This window comes from Brassica napus, chromosome C8, assembly GCF_020379485.1.
Source record: "Brassica napus cultivar Da-Ae chromosome C8, Da-Ae, whole genome shotgun sequence".
NCBI lineage: Eukaryota > Viridiplantae > Streptophyta > Magnoliopsida > Brassicales > Brassicaceae > Brassica > Brassica napus.
In genome coordinates, this window is record NC_063451.1 from 699,960 (window position 1) to 717,074 (window position 17,115).

Genomic DNA, 17,115 nt, shown 5'->3' on the forward strand with positions numbered 1-17,115 from the left:
GTATATCCAAACAAACACAGAGTTCGAAAATGAGTGTGTTAATTGTCACGTGCAGTGGCCATGTTATTCTTCTAGGGCTAGACTTTTGTGTGTGTTCTTTGTGATTGGAACTTATTTGCCTTCGCTTTCTTGCAAAGCCAAGTTTCTTTTTGCATAATTCTAAATTTGGTCCACTCCCGTAGTCTCTTACAAAGAGTAATTTTTTACAAAATAAACTCTAATTCTATGCATGTTTCTTTTAAAGAAAAATAATGCATGGTTGGTAAATTGGTATAACTAGCCTTGCGAGAACATTATATAAACATATCATACGTTTACGACCATGATTTAATTACAAATGTCAAAATTGGGCAAGTGTTACAAAAATGTTGACCATCTCATGCATATGTGTGTGCTGTTAAGATGTGTGGTCCAAGCTCTTTTCTATTTGTTTGCCTCCTTTCATACGTTTTCTCATTTTGCACACAGGCACAGCAAACAACAGGTTGTCATAACCAAATGAGTAAGAATATATAAATGTCATATATCTCTATTTTTACCTTTTACCAAATTTACTTGAAAAAATACAGAATAAATTTGTCCAACTTTTACCAATCATTTTAGTTAACTTCGTTAGAATACGACGCACGCATTATAAAATTTGAGGTCTCCTATTTTCATCGTGACAAAAAAGAAAAGAAAAAAAGAGGTCTCCTATTTTCTTTTTATACTAAGCTCACATGTGCTACATTGACCATTATCCATATTTCTTATACTATTAAAATACTAGTGTTTGTTAAATGTATTAGTATCACTTAATAAAAATCAAACTGTCACGCTAATTTTGCCTTATAAAAGCACATCCTTGGATCTATATAAATCGATAAAAATATATGAAGAAAAAAAAATCGATAAAATATAATAACAATGATACTAGTACAATAAATGAAAAAAAGTTGGCTTAGAATTGTTAGCATCATTCTCGACCCCATCGACCCTCGTGGGTTCATGATTTGGTTTAAGCCGGAAAGCAAAAGGGTATTAGAAGATTTGGTTACGTGTGCAATAATCAAGAATGATTTGTCTATGTAATGAATACTGCACCGTCTCTATTATGTACAGCCTAACTATTAGTTATTGCTATAGGGATTATAGGACACGGATTGTGACAAAATATTGACAGTAGATTGGTCATGTTTTGTTAGGTTTGTATTAAATACGACGCCCTAACCTCGAACTAGGAATGAAATAGGAGGTAAATGCACAACAAAATAATCATAGATTTATTTACTAGTGGAATCAAATGTAAAGCCATCTGTTTATCATCATCACTTGATGAAGATTTTTTTATATAATAATAGAAAAAGAGAGTGTGAAGTGCAAGAAACTTATGTAGCAGTTCTAAATAGTAGATAGAGAGAGAGCCTGGGGATAAACATAAAATATGGAGTAGTATAGGTCTTTAGTTGTCTTCTTCTACTACTCCACCACCGCTTTACTCCACCACCGCTTTGTCAGTCCCTAAGAAGATGTGAGAGAAGATGTGAGAGATCAGAAATATAAGACCATGATTAATAGAGAGTTTTTAGACTAGAATTTTTAGCGGAATATAAGAACCCGTCTCTTAACTTTTAACTAAAAAAACTAAGAATTTAAGAACCGGTTCTTAGTTTTTTTAGTTAAAAATTAAGAAACAGGTTCTTATATTCCGCTAAGAACCAATCCTAAAAACCTACTTTGATCATGCTCTAAGAAAATAAAACAACGAAAAAATAGACTTAAAAAATAAATAAAAAGGAGACCTGCTGAGAAATGAAGGCTACGACGTTGACACTCACGAGAAAGTGTCCAAAACCAAAGCGATGACCAAAAGTTTGTACCATCGTAATTGGGATCGGACTGGGTTTGGGAATCTTTTTTGTAGATCAGCCCAATCTCGAGCGAGATGACTCGCGAGAACCCATGGGACCTAGCAGGAAACGCAAGAAAGCTTCTCACGTAAGGAAGCTCTTCTTGGCCGAATCTTGAAGGGAGGGGGAGATCAAGCACAAGCCACCCTCCCTCACCTCCGTCACCTTCGTCACCTCCCACGGGATAACACGTCCTGGTAAAAGAGGTCTGTCTCAGAGGAGTGAAGCCAGAAGGAAGCTCAAGCCTTGCCGAGATCTATAGTATTATTCAAAATGGATTTAAATTATGTATTATTTTAAAGTTTAATAAAATATATTTCAATAGAATACACTGACTTTTGTACAATAAGGTAAAGACTTGCGGAAGTGTACCTGAATTGGTACTGCTTCAGGAAACATGGCATCATAGGTACTAGCATCAAGCCTCAAGGTAACACCGTTGTAGCAGCGCTAACCCAAAAAAAAAAAAATGGGATAAGAGTCGCAATACTAGTGCTGTTCGTTTCATTGACGCATGTTCCTAAGTCTGCGGCTGCGGCTGCGGCTGCGTCTGTTCCTTTGGTTGTTGTTCATTTTGCAGCCGCAGACTCAGCCGCAGCCGCAGATGCAACTTGTTGTTCGTTTCAAAGACACAGGACATTGCCGCAGCCGCAGACGCAGAAAGTAGATTTAGTTCTGTTCGTTTGGTTGCCGCATACGCAATTTTCATTTATTTCATATTTTAATTTTATAAATTTTATGAATTTGTAAAATTGTATTTTAAATAAATAAAATGTAGATTTATATTTGTAAAATTGTATTTTAAATAAATAAAATGTTGATTTAAATTTGTAAAATTGTAATATTTATATTCATCAAAATATTATATTTAATTAGTAATAAATTTAACAACATTTTTTTATCATAAACAAAAGCTAAATAATACATCAAGTCTTAAATAAATAAAACAAATATTTCAAATATCTCATAGAACTGATAATCAAAGTTATAAGCAAAAAAAAAGTCATTAACTAAAACATTTAATACGGTAAACGACCTCTATCATATTCATCTGTGATGCTCTTACGCAAAGCTTCCATCGCTCTATCACCCCGGTAGGCTCATATACAATATGTCCACCACCACCACCACCACCACCACCAGAATCCCCTAGACAATTTTAGGGGACAGACCAAACATTTCTGCTTGAGGGCCCTAGCAGATATGAACTCGTTCAGGTAAGCCAACCCTAGTCCATCTCTGGACTCGATTGCATACCACCTTGGTCCATCCGCTAGGTCACTCGCCATACTGGTCGAGCCCTATCCGATCTCATATGGATCCTTAAGGAGTAATGCTTATCTCTGTTGAATCCTGGTAGACTCCTGCAAATCCCTAAGCGACCAAGCTTTAGTGGACTGCCTTGTTCCCCAGACCACTCAACCGTAAACATAAACTACCTTAGACTGATTCACAACATCTTGTTGTAATCATATACCACTGTCTTATGGAAAATACTTTGGTCATGACCATACTACGAAGGACATCCCATAACATCCCTCATTGCATTGCCAATAACTTCAATACTTCCACTTCCAGTGGGTACCTAGATGAGTAGGATTTCGGTTTGATCACACATTTGGAAAACGTCCCATACCATTTTCCAAAGCGTCTTACTATTGCGAATGCTCACACCATTCACAACAGCAATTATAATATACCCCAATCCTCATCATACTAAGATACTAAACATCATGTTCTTCCATTGATTGGAACAGACATCATGAGTTTCCTCATTCTTTCTTTGGATGGATTCAGATTGGAATCGTTTCATTCCATCCAACTAGATCTAAGGAAACCTACCTTGACTTATACCGAGTCCTAGCTGATCCATCTGATCGCAAGTCCACTCGTGTACTGGTTATGTAGTGTCTCCCTTGAGTCAGATTTTAACATGGCATATGCTTTACTTATTATGAATGGCCATCAAGGGATAACACTTAACTTCAGTAGAGTGTTGCACGTTTATTTCAACCTAAGCCACTCTCTAGTCCATGTTACCTCACTTGTTCAGCTCATCCATAAACAAGTCTTGCATTGCTTCCATCTCTTCCAACCCGTCTATTACTTTTAAATAACTAGACCAACCAACCTTTCTGTTTTTAGGATCTTGCCATTGGAGAATGTATCTTGGTTAAGCCGGTTCATCTTAGAACTCCCACATTCACAAGCATGATACCATAGCTTACCTCAACTCTTTCTTGGCTCACCCCAACTAAGCTTTAATAGTCATCATAGTTTTTGGAAATAATTTCGGCTTGGAAACCAACATCTTAGAGCATTGTCCTAAACAGGATCAAGCATGCTCTGATACCAACTTGTAACACTCCGATCCGGCCGCCTAGGCCGCGGTCGAAGTCTTATGTCACTCGGTCCACTTCCTGGCTGAACCTCTTAATTTTTCGTCCTATAATTATAATATCGCCAAAAGGCGATGGCTAACTTAGACCTTAGCTAAGGACTTCTTTAGTCATTCATAGCTTAGATCATTTCAACAGATACGCAGCGGATTATTCTCTAATTAACCATTGGTCTAAAACCAATCTAACACTTGTCTGGTCGAATCACCTTAGCCTTGGTCAGTTTACACAACTACCGATTAGCTTAAAGGTCAATCCTAAACCCAAACCAAATCATACGATTCTGAGGTTCCATTCCTCTAAACCATTCTATCTAGATCTATGCAGGTATTGCAAGATCTTACCTTTGCCACATCTACGGAGCTCATTAGCTCATCGGTCCTCCATTGACTTGAACTAACCATTCAACTCATTGAGTCTCTTATTGGTCTTTATCTTTGTTCCTGCATTAAACAACATCCCTAGGTACTTAGTCATTCAACCAACCATCCCCACAGACATAAGTAACCTTTGAGAAGTCTTTGCAAGGATAAGGATATACATCTGGCCTTTCTTGGCTCATGCACAATCCGAAATCCTTTTGCCTTATAGGCAATAGTACCAAGTCCATCTTCTGGACTAACAAAGCTCATTAGATCCTAAGTCAATCAACCAACCATCCTCACATGACTTGGAACTGATGAGTCATCATCTGGCCTGACCGGCTTTGGGACTTAACCCAGACAACAAGTATGACGTGATCATACCAACCGATGCATTCATTAATCAGGTTAGTACCGACACCTTGGACCATCATCTAGAGGTCAGGTCGTCCATACTCAAACATAATTAGATCTTATACGGCTTTCCTTGAACAATCACACCTAAGCTCAATACTTATGGTCTACGACACATAGTACTAGCCATACACTTCGTCATGACTCTTAGCCAATCTTGAAGTTATCAACACCAAGGTTGATATCTAGAAGCATCACATCAATACTCTTACTCCAGCAACGTTACTATCCCTACTAGTGTTCGGCCATCGAACCATCGTCATAAACCGTGATCCGACCACTAGTCTTGATAAGCCATCGTCTACTTAGTAGGTATTGATATAACCGGCCTTCCATTGCCATCATGTGGGTCTACGCCCTACATCAGGCATATGGCGCCTATCCTACTCACCAACCCGAAGTTGATTGTAAGATATCCTACTTAGCCTTTGCGGCTAGAACCATCCAACCATACTTGGATCGTCCATAGTCCCGTCTAACCTGTCCGGTTAAGATCTAGGTGCGATCGGCCAGTTATAAGTCCAGCCTAAAGGCTCACGGACCTTCTTACCTTATCCGACCCAAGGCCTGGATCCATACCACCGAGTAAGGCCCAAGCCCAAACCGGATTGCCTTGCAACCGATCAGACCTTGCGACACAATACTCCGGTTAAACAAACCGTCCGTCCGTTCGACTATGCAGCCGCGGACTATCCAATTGGTTCGGCCTAAGCGTTGAACCAATGGCACCGTTTGGAACTCACACCCTTTTGGAACTAGTACCCTTTGGACACACGTGCCTCTTGGCAACTCATGACCCTTGGCAACTCGCACCCATTCAGATGTTCCAACCGCTCGACTTAACCGCCCGTACGGACTGCCTGGTCCGTGCGTGTGTCCGGCCTATGGCCAAACGACCACGCCTTAACCTACACAAGTCATGAACCATTGTGACTGTTCAGGGAAGGTTTGCAACCGTTCAGAACAGAACAGAACCGCCCCTATCCAATCGGATCACCTGAGGCCAGTCAGATCATGCGCGCGCCTAACTCGTCGGTTATGGACCGCGACCGCATTATTCAACCAGAACCACGGTTATAACCAATCCCAACATATCAACAAGTCCACGCCAATGTACAGGAGGAGTAGAAAAAGAAATAGATGAAAAGAATAAGAAGAATAGGACATAATCCAAACGCCCATGGCTAGACCGGTTCGGACTGTCCGATTCTCTTAGCCGATGAGTCGGTGTTTACCCCACTGACCCTATCTGACTGAACCACGGGGTTGGAGTCCTTCTCCAGACCTTTCTATATGCCTTGGATATCCATAACCACACGGATTTCTCTCTCCTAAACCGTTCTCCTTGCCGGAGATACTAAACCACCACAACCGAGCCTTTTCCGGCCGATCTCTATCTCTCTCTTTCTATTTGGCCTCTGCCTTTTGTTTGTCACGAAACTGGCTGTCTAGAATGGACAGAGAGGGCCTATATTTAAAGAGAATGGGCGGCCAGGACTTGACACACGAACATGTGCAACTTGCTAGGCGAATGGGCATGACTTGACCGAAAGGTTGCAACCTTGGCCACTTGCACCCCAACGCCCATAACTGCCCTTTCTTGGGTTGGTCCTGAGCCCAAAGAGATACCCAGGCCTTCTGGACATAGCCCACGGACTTGCCCAAAGACCCATCAGTCCCTAGCCCACATGGCCGGCCAACCAGCCCGCCACCGGCCCGGACCCGGTCCAACTGCCCGAGACCCGAACACTCTGTCAAGCTGAGTTGAGCTGGCTCTCAGCTGACCCAGCTAAGTGAGCTAGTAGTCCAGCTGGTTGAGCTGACTTAACTTGGAATGAGCTAGGCTGAGCTTGACCGAGCTACGTCTAGCTTGAACTAGCTTCCTGTAAGCATCGCCCAACTTCCGTACAACTTATCCTAGCTGACTTCTTTCTCTTATAAGGTTAAGTATCAGTATCCTGACATCCTTAACCTTTTATCTTGGCCATGGAACGCTTGCCTTAAGGTCCTAAGACCGGCTGGTTCGTTTCCTCGAACCATGGCCATCCCGACGATCCTTATCTAGGATCGCGGATGTTACAGGTAAAGTTTCGGTTCTTGAGTCAGATCCGGCAAGATCGACGTCGTTGATTCTTGATTGCGTGGTTCCGATGGTTTGATTAGGATCCATAGTCACGCTTAGAAAACTTAGATCGGTTTCTTAGCAAAGACGTTTTTCGTTTATCTTCCCAACAGATGGCGCCAAAAATGTAGATAATAAAATCTACACTAAGTATTTTGTAGTGATTGAAAGTTTAATCTTGGGAAGAAAAGATGATGTGGGCAACAATGTCTTTAGAACACAACGATATAATCAGATTTCAGTAGGCAAAGATTGATTTTATTAATGAATAAGATTGAATACAATAAGAAAAATGAGATCCGACGTTACAAACGAGATCGATAAGAGAAAAGGCTTAAAGCGAAGTGAAATGAGGTCGATGTGTGTGTATAGCTCTCTCTAGGATTTTCTCTGTGTCTTTCTTCATGCCCATCGATCTCTTCTTATAGTGGATTGATCTCGGATTTTTCTCAATTTCTCCGCGATCTCCGGTTCTTCAAATCAACCTTCTCTTGCTAGCCGGAGTCGGGCTTCTTTGTAAGTTGCGGGGCCCAGGCTATTTAGGTCCAATCACATAGTTGACCGAAATTGGGTCATGTAAATCTTGTACCAATATCTGTTTGTCACGTGACTGCAGCAGCCAAACACTAACTTTTTGGTCAAGAATTCAGTAAAACCCCATAGAACACCATAACAATCTATATATATAAAAAAATGTTTGCCTCCCTCCTGTTGCACCACGTCATCAATTGGGTAAACCTCAGCTCAACAAATGTCCATCTTTAACTAAACGCTGATTAAACTTCGCATAATATTATTGATTCACGTCTTCCACTACGTCACATTCAATACGACCTCTCCTTCGTCTATGGTTACGAATCCACACTCATAAATAATAGAGTGCAGTGTGTTGATATGCATCACTTGCTCCATCCCAATCACTATAATCCAAAGAAACCCACTAACCATCGATGGCAACCTCTTCTCTTCTGTCCGCGACTTGAAAGCCTTATGTCGTAAAAACACTATTGAAAGTCCGTTTGTTGAGATTTTGAATGGCCCGTAATGTGGCGGTTACACACCATACGTTGTGTTTGGCGAGAACATAATTCCTTTCACACATCATACTTTGTGCTTCAAGACCACAAACTAAGAATCATTTGGATGCAACAAGCATAACTCCTCTTTTAAAGATTCAAGTCTTGCGTTGTGCTCAGGTGGTAACTGAACAGCCTCGACAACTTTATATGTTTTTTCCAGTCTTCTAAGGACAAACTGGAGTTAATACTGCAATCAAAGAAAATCAAAGTTCTATCCACAAAACGAAATGAAAATAAGAACGTTGCAGATTCATTCACATTCATGAACAAAAAGCTCAGACCTTTAACCGGAGGACACAATCATAAACAAAACATAGGAATCAAAAACTACCATCTTTGCACAGATCATCATATAGGCCCAAGAAGTCTCAGTTTCTTTTCACTAAAGGCTAAAAGGTGAGTCGAATTTGATCAAATTTCTTCATCAGATTGCTTACAGCAGTTCCAAACAGAGAAGAATAAAAACGAGTCTCATGGCTAAACAACAAAAGGGTGTCTGAAAATAGAGCTAATCAGATCAAGACAGCAAGTGTATTTGACATGAAGACTTAAACAATAAAGAAAAAACTTATTTCAAATAGCTAACTTGCCGCTGGTTTTCATATTCTTCTCAGTTGTGTTTTGTAACACTTGAGTAACAGTGAGCTTTAAATCTTATGCAATCTACATGTTGCCTATAACTAAGTTCGCTAAAACATAACAAGGATCTCTATACATTCAATCTAAATGGTTATATCACCAAGTAAACCAAATATGCAAATCTACAAAAATAAGAGCAAGCAAATGAGCAGACCTGATGTATATGGTGAGTCACTTCCCTTGAGAGAATCGAACAGAAAATACCAGAATAAGAAATGACCTGCTAACCCAAGAACCTTGATACTGACACAAGCCCACCCGACCAGTCTAGCAGAAACAACAGCATTATCGCTGACAGAACATAAAGCACACCTGATAACTTCAGAGGTTGTGTTTACGTCGAGGGGAGAGAAATCTTGAAGCTGAAGACTGGTGGACACTGTGTGGATCAAAACAAGTACAGATCAGCGAAGATAACAACAAATCAAGAATCACAGAAAAACAAACCTTAATGATTGGGAATCTAACACCCATCGCTGCTTGAGAACGAAGAGCACGGCATAAATCAACCCAATCACAAACACTTTAAACCCATTCCCCCAATCACTCCAGTCGACAAGCAGAACACAGACGCATAGAGGAAGAGCGGAAAGTTCAAGGAGACACGAGCGCTATAAATGTAATTACGTGATTGTATTGACTGAGAACATTTACACAATATATAGAGATTACACAATTAGTTAATTACAAGGTGGTCCTCTAACTATATCTCTCTTACATGCCCACTCAAGATGGAGGCAGTTGACGGACTCCAATCTTGGAAGAAAGTTCTGCAAAGCGTTGCCGAGCTAAGGGTTTAGTAAGGGCATCAGCAAGTTGGTCTTTCGTAGAGATATGGGTAACACGTAGTGCTCCTGACTGAACATTGTCTCGGATGAAGTGATAGTCGAGTGCAATGTGTTTCATGCGAGAGTGGAAAACAAGGTTAGCGGAGAGGTAGGTTGCACCGACATTGTCACAGTAGACAACTGGTGCTGCAGGCAAGGTGATTCCAAGGTCAGAGAAGAGCGAGCAGATCCACCGGAGTTCAGATGCTGTGTTGGCGACAGCTCTATACTCAGCTTCAGTGGAGGATCGTGCGACACCGCGCTGCTTCTTGGACGACCAGGAGATAGGGTTGGTTCCAAGATAGACAACATATGCATTTGTTGAGACATAGTCATCGGTGTCACCGGCCCAGTCGGCATCAGAATACGCATGGAGAGTCAGGGGAGTATCTGGGCGCAGCAGGATCCGTGCGTTGTTGTGCCAGCAAGGAATCGGAGTACTCGTTTCGTAGCCTGCCAGTGGAGGTCCGTTGGTCGATGCATGAACTGAGATAAGCGATTGACGGCGAAAGCAATGTCTGGTCTCGTTAATGCTAAGTATTGAAGGCTGCCAACAACGCGTCGATACACTGAGGGGTCAGCGAGTTGTGTTCCTGAGCCAACTGATAGCTTTGGCGTCGTTGCCATAGGAGTGGGAGCAGGTTTGGCATTGAGCATGTTGGTCTTTGTTGCAGGCTGGAAATCAGGGATGGCAAAATGGTTGATGGAAGCTTGATGGATCGACCAAAGATATGATCGGATGGGCGATAGGATGGAATGCAAGTTATGATCCTGAAAACAAATGCAAAAACAAATGAGATATGATTTCTAATATGATAAAACAAGATAAATAAAGATAGATAGGATGGAATTAGGCTGCTGGTCGTGTGACACTCTCAGCCTAATCAGTTGATGATTGAAGTGGATTGAGATGGTGCTTTGCTTGCTGGATGTGTATCACTCTCAAGCTTGGCAAACGAATTGGAATGTAAGGATGGGGGGGGGGACGCCACAAGACTCTATGGAAAGGAGCCTTGATAAGTCAAGGTGCTTTAGAGTTGCTTCACACAAGCTCAAAAGACTTAGAACAATAGTTTTAAGAAAACTAGAAAACTGAATAATTCTTATTACTTTCAAAATGGGGTGCTTTACAATGAAACAAAGACTAGAGCTTTATAGGCTCGACCAAGGACTCTCTAACAGTCATAAAATGACATAAGGAAAGAAATAAAACCGAAATAATAAACTTGGAAGCAAAGGAATTGATGGCTCCTTGAAAACTAGCCGTTGGAGGCTTAATGATGAGAATCTTGACCAAATGAATGTAGATGGTGTCCTCCTTGTATCTGGACGGTTTGAGGGGGTAACTGAGCTTCCTGGGAATCTTCTTAATGGTCTGGAAGGTGCTGATGTCGTGCATAGACTGAAGGAAAAAGAGCTGTTGGAGTTTTAATGCTTGAGACTCCAAATAAGGCAGTTTGGTGATAATGGGGATCTTCTTATTCCTATGTGGGCTGGTGCATGGGATGAAGTTGTAGAACTCTTCTGGCTCGTGTATAATGTCTCCTGGATGTCTTGGTTTTGTCTGGACGTCGTCTGGTTCTCCTGGTTGGATTGGAATTGCTTGGAAAGGATCAAACCGAAAGATTGTCCAATCTTTCCATAAATAGCTCCGGTTGGGTTTAAGTGATTCTCCATTGAACCAACTGATCTCCTGGGTTATGGTGCAGCAAAGGACTTCTGGGATACCTCTTGATTGGTTAAGATGATCTCCTGGTTCCCATAAATAGCTCTGGGTCGAACCAAGTTGAATTGGTTGGAGACTTTCCATAGATGACGTCGGTTTGGCCGGTTCTGGGGAATTGATCATAACTCCTAATTTCTGTGGCCATTTCTCCTGATCTTGGGTTTTATGGAAAGCTGATAAACTCCTCTTGACTCCTATGATGGGCTTTGCTTCAGGCCGCTCCTTAATTTAGCTTGAATCTTCTTCTAAAGTCGGGTACTCGCAGATGGACGGGTTGAGAAACCTCTGAATTGTAAAATTCATAACTTCTTGATCCGTGAATATATTGGCCCAATTCCAATTGTCCTGGACTCCTTCTTGAGTGTAGAATCCAATAAAATTGGTTTCATGTTGAAAGTCCTTCTGGTTGTATAGATATACGCCTTGGACTGAACCTCGGTCGCTGGTACCTCCTAGATGGCCGGCTTGGACGGTTTGGTGAGACTCTGGTTGAACCATGGATTTCGTGACCACAACAGTCTTTGAGAGGAGCTCTGTTATGTACTGCTTTTGCATAAGATGAAGTCCAGAGCGAGTTCGAGAGACCTCAATGCCGAGGAAGTAGTGGAGTTCGCCAAGGTCCTTGATGGAGAAGCGTGCAGAGAGATCGTTGATGCAGGCAGTGATGAGAGAGGAGGAGCTTCCTGTGATCAACATGTCATCAACATAGACAAGTATGTAGACATGGTCTTTGCCTACATGTCGCGTGAAGAGGGAGGTGTCTGCGATGCTGTTGGTGAATCCGAGTTTAAGAAGATGGTTTCGGAGTTCCATATACCATGCTCGTGGAGCCTGACGGAGACCATAGAGAGCTTTTGTTGAGGCGACACACGTAGTTTGGTCTGTACTTGTCAATGAAACCTTGAGGTTGAGCAACATATACTTCATCTTCAAGAGTGCCTTGAAGAAAAGCATTATTGACATCAAGTTGGCGTATGGGCCACGCTTTCTTCACTGCAACATCAAGAACAGCGCGAATCGTGGTGGATTTTATAACTGGGTTGTTGGTGAAATCCTTTTGCGACGAACCGTGCTTTGTACCTGTCTATGGCACCATTAGGCAGATATTTAATAGTGAAAATACATTTACCACCAACAATATTTTGATGAGGTTCTGGTGGAACCAGCTCATAGGTGCCGTTTCTGATGATCGCATTGATCTCAGCAAGCATAGCAGCGCGCCAGCGAGGGTCACGAAGTGCCTCTGCAACGGAGGTGGGTATTTTTGGTTTGGTTTGAGTTGTAGTAGCGGTGAGGGAGAGTTTGGTTTTTGGTTTGATGATCTGGTTCTTGGAGCGGGTTTTCATGGGATGGGCATTAGCAATAGGTGGAGGTGCTGGAATGGGTTTGGGTGATGAGGTACGTGTTTCTGGAGTTGGTGCAGGTGGGGGATTGGGTGTCTCGTTGGGTGGAGCGGTTTGTGTTTGGGTGGCGGGAGGAGTGAGACTCGTAGGGTTTGGTGGAGGTGATGGAGGTTGAGGATGAGTTGCAGAGACCGGGGATGTCGGTACCAAAGTGTTAGGAACAGAGTTCATACCTGACATGTCGGGAGAAGGACTAGAGCACGTTGGCGACGTAAGAGAAGCTGTACGAGATGTCCGTGTCGGGATTTGTGTAGGAGGATGGAACGTTGGGTGATCAGGTGTTGTGGGACGGTCTGGGGTTGGTGTGGTTATAGGGGTTGCAAATGGAAACTCCGTCTCGAGAAATTGCACATGACGAGATGTGTATATGCGGCCGGTTTCTCTGTGAAGGCAGAGGTAGGCGCTTTGGGTTAATGAGTACCCAATGAAGACACATGGGGCTGAGCGAGGCTGAAGCTTATGTTTGGTGTAAGGGCGCAAGCAAGGGTAACAGAGACAGCCATAGACTCGGAGTTTGAGGTAGTTGAAGTGCTGCTGGAAGAGTTTATGATAGGGTGAGTCTCCATGTAAAACTGGCGTCACCATCCTGTTGATGAGATATATGGTAGCAGTGAACGCGTAGCTCCAGTAGGAGTGTGGCATTTTTGCGGTGGTGAGAAGGGTGAGGCCGGTTTCTACTATGTGTCTGTGTTTACGCTCGGAAATGCCGTTGAGCTGGGGTGTGTGAGGTGGGGTCGTGTAGTGGGTGATGCCACGGGTTGAGAGATATGAGTGAAGAGCAATGAACTCTCCCCCATTGTCGGAGTAGAGGGTTCCAATTCGCTGGTTCAGTTTGTTTTCAACAAGGGCGGCAAAGGTGATGAAGGTTTCTTTTACTTGGGACTTTAGTTTGAGTGGGTAGAGCCAGGTATAACGGGTATGGTGATCAACTATGACAAGGTAGTATTTGAAGTTGTCAATGGATAGGATAGGGGAGGACCACACATCTGTGTATAGGTATTCAAGTGGGCGAGATGAGGTAATAGTGTTTGTATAGAAAGGAAGCTGGTGACTCTTATTGATAAAGCAATTGGTACACTGGAAGCTGTCTTTCAAAGAACTGGAAATAGGTAAAGAAAATCTTGCAACAAGTGATTTTAAAACTGAAAAAGAAGGGTGGCCAAGTCTTGAGTGCCATGAGGTGAGAGTGGTCTTTGGTGTAGGGGTAGCGAGGAAGGATGAGGCGAAAGAGGAGGTGACTGGCCACTCGTACAGCTCGTTCTTAGTCTTGCCTTGGAACAACGGGGTTCCCGTGCTGAGGTCCTTCACCTGAAAATGTGCAGGGAAGAATTCAACCGACACTTGGTTAGTGTTGCATAAACGATAAACAGATATCAAATTTTTCTGAATATCAGGCACACATAAGACATCTTTAAGTTGTAAAGGACGAGTAAGAGTAGAAAGTGATGCAAGACCAGAGTGAGTAATGGTCAAACCCGAACCATCAGCAATGGTGACGTCTTCACCGCCTTGATACGGCTGGTGTAGTGCTAGGTTGTTCAAGTCGGAGGTGAGGTGGTGGGTAGCACCGCTGTCCATGAGCCAGTTTGCCGCGTTGTAGTTCGCAGGAACTGTAACCATGTTTGCACGTGGTTGCCACGGTGCATAGGAGGAAACCGACGAGGAGCCGGTACTCTGGTTGTGAAGCTGAGGGCAGCGACGAGCGCTGTGTCCAAAGACACTGCAGATTTAGCACTTGCCATTGTAGCCTCTCGGTGTGTGTTGCTGATTACGCGGAGCAAACTGTTGTTGTTGTTGCCATGTATGGTTGCTGCGACCATTGTTGTTGTTGTTGCGACGATAGTTGCCGCTGTTGTGGGAGCCACGGTGAGAGACAGCATTAGCGGTGATGGGTAGTGACGGTGCAGAGACCGTTGACGTCTGGAGCGTCGCCTCACGGTTGCGAAGTTTCTCATGGACTTCAGATAGAGTAGGAGGGACATCACGACCCTCGATTTGATCAGCTACCGTCTTGTACTCCTCGGGTAGTCCTCCCAAGATGAACTCGATCTGATCTTCAAGGTCATATGGCTTACCAAGTAGAGCCAAGTGATCAAATCTCGTCGTGAATCCTTGAAAGTATTCATCGATTGACTTGGTTCCTTTCGTCCAGTCTTTAACTTGCTGTTTGATTTGCTTTACATGGCCACGGCTGGGTTTAGCGTACGTGTCGGAGAGGATGGACCAGATCTCCATGGACGTTTGTGCCGTAGAGAGAATAGGCTGGATCGTGTTCGTGATCGCGCCTAAGAGTGCACTGAAGATGAGGTTGTCTTGGCGCTTCCACATCGAGTACGCAGGGTTCACCGTGGTGACATCATCAGCGATGAGGGTTGGCTGGGGTACGACGGTAGATCCATCAACGTAACCGAAGAGATCATAGCCGTTGAGAAGAGCGGTAACTTGGCGGCTCCACATCAAAAAGTTGGAAGAGGTGAGTTTCGTAACGTTCGTCATGTTGACGTTCAGTAGGGTTTGTCTGTCAGAGACAATGATAGTTTCATGAGAGCTCGCCGGAGAGGTTGACATGTCGGGAAGTTTGAAAATGAGGGTTGGCGGCTTAGAGAGAAAAATTTAGGTTTTAGGTATCAAGAGGCTCTGATACCATATAAATGTAATTACGTGATTGTATTGACTGAGAACATTTACACAATATATAGAGATTACACAATTAGTTAATTACAAGGTGGTCCTCTAACTATATCTCTCTTACAAGCGCGGCGTAAGTCTGGATCCGAGAGGTGAATGAGGAGGCCGAGGTTAAATGGGAGAGGAGAGAGAGGACAATCTGGGGTTGGTGAAGAGATGAGAGCAACTGAGATGGAAAAGATGATCTGTGAGGCGTGAAAAACGAGGAAAGTGAGAAGGAAGATGGGAATGGTACAAGCCGACAACTGCTTGAGTTAGGTTTGGCGTTAAACTTCGAATATTTTGGTTTTTTTGCTTCTCAATATTTAAGAAACGTTTGATGATTTACAAAACTGGTTCAGTTTTAATTCAATTATTTCAATTTTTTTTTTAGTTTGGGTAGCAAAATTGAGAACTGCCCAATTTACGACAAAAATTGACAACTGCTTGAGTTAGGACCAGTTTAATTCTTTTTTTTTGAGTAATCTTAAATAATATAGATAAAAAGTAAGATAATTAGGGTTCTTTTAGATTGAATATCAGATATTTTAATTTTTTAATTTAAAATTTAGTTATTTGGACAATTTTAATATTTTAGGTAAAGACAAATAATTTAGATTTTAAGTAATTCGGTTTATAAATAATTTTCAAGATATTTGTAGAAACTAAATAAAATTTATACTTTTCTACATATCATTTGTATTTTCAGATATTTTAAGATTTAAATTTGAATTTTACATGTTAAACAGTCATACAAATTTCTTCAATTAACACTTTCAAGTTTCAAGGATAAATCTCAACAGTTTACAAATTATAACAACCACGGTTCAAACTCTGCATCATATCAAATTCATCTCAATTTATCCTATACAAATCACGTTCCTAGGAAAAAAAATTGAAAAACCAAAACACATTCACACAAACATTACTTACAAATGCTAACATATCAAACAACCAACAACACCTTCCAACAAATTGTTAAACTCAAATATCAAATATGGAATATTCCATGCTTAGTGCGGAAAAATCACTAGGTTAAGGACATAAACATTTTTTATAGCACAAGTAATTTTGATCAGACTACACATCCTATGGAACTCTTGGTTAACTTCAATAATAGCTACTTATTTTACGTTACACTTACATTATTTTACTCATCTTTTCAATATCATGTTCAATCTATCATAAACTGTTATCGAATGCAATCCTCTACGGCCTAAACCATCAATACAAATGATAATCATAAGATCCATAAACTCATTCTTGATAGTCCAAAATATATCAAACCACATTTAACCAACCAATTATGGATTTAGAATTATAAAAAACATACAATCAAAAGACCATGTAACCTCATGCAACATATATAATATGTTATACGCTGCAACCTCTTAGTATATACACAATCATAAAAATCAAACACATTGAATCTTAACATATATAATTCTTCCATGCCCAAACATTATTTTACATTTTCCTGCAAATGCTAACATAAAATACACGCAATAAAAAGTACAATAGTATAATTATATACATCACACACGTAAAGTATATTTAGTCTTCAAATACAATAACATGTATAAAATCT

At 41.7% G+C, this 17,115-nt stretch overlaps 1 protein-coding gene across 1 annotated transcript; it reads right to left on the reverse strand.

Annotated features, from left to right (window-relative positions):
* Positions 1-1,239: 1,239 nt before the first annotated feature.
* Positions 1,240-2,655, reverse strand: BNAC08G00280D. The gene is made up of 3 exons (XM_013886193.3): positions 2,262-2,655; positions 1,782-2,145; positions 1,240-1,500 (listed from the first exon to the last, which is right to left on the reverse strand). The coding sequence occupies exons 1-3, from the start codon at positions 2,286-2,288 to the stop codon at positions 1,475-1,477; spliced, it is 417 nt and encodes a 138-aa protein (XP_013741647.1). The 5' UTR covers positions 2,289-2,655; the 3' UTR covers positions 1,240-1,474.
* Positions 2,656-17,115: the final 14,460 nt, after the last annotated feature.

What these genes read in the sequence shown, in the direction of transcription:
- BNAC08G00280D (XM_013886193.3), bottom strand. Translation starts at nt 2,288, where the DNA reads ATGTTTCCTGAAGCAGTACCAATTCAG. An exon ending in CTGAAGCAGTACCAATTCAG is followed by an intron (nt 2,146 to 2,261) that starts GTACACTTCCGC and finishes ATAATACTATAG; the next exon opens with ATCTCGGCAAGGCTTGAGCT. An exon ending in TAGCCTTCATTTCTCAGCAG is followed by an intron (nt 1,501 to 1,781) that starts GTCTCCTTTTTA and finishes ACATCTTCTTAG; the next exon opens with GGACTGACAAAGCGGTGGTG.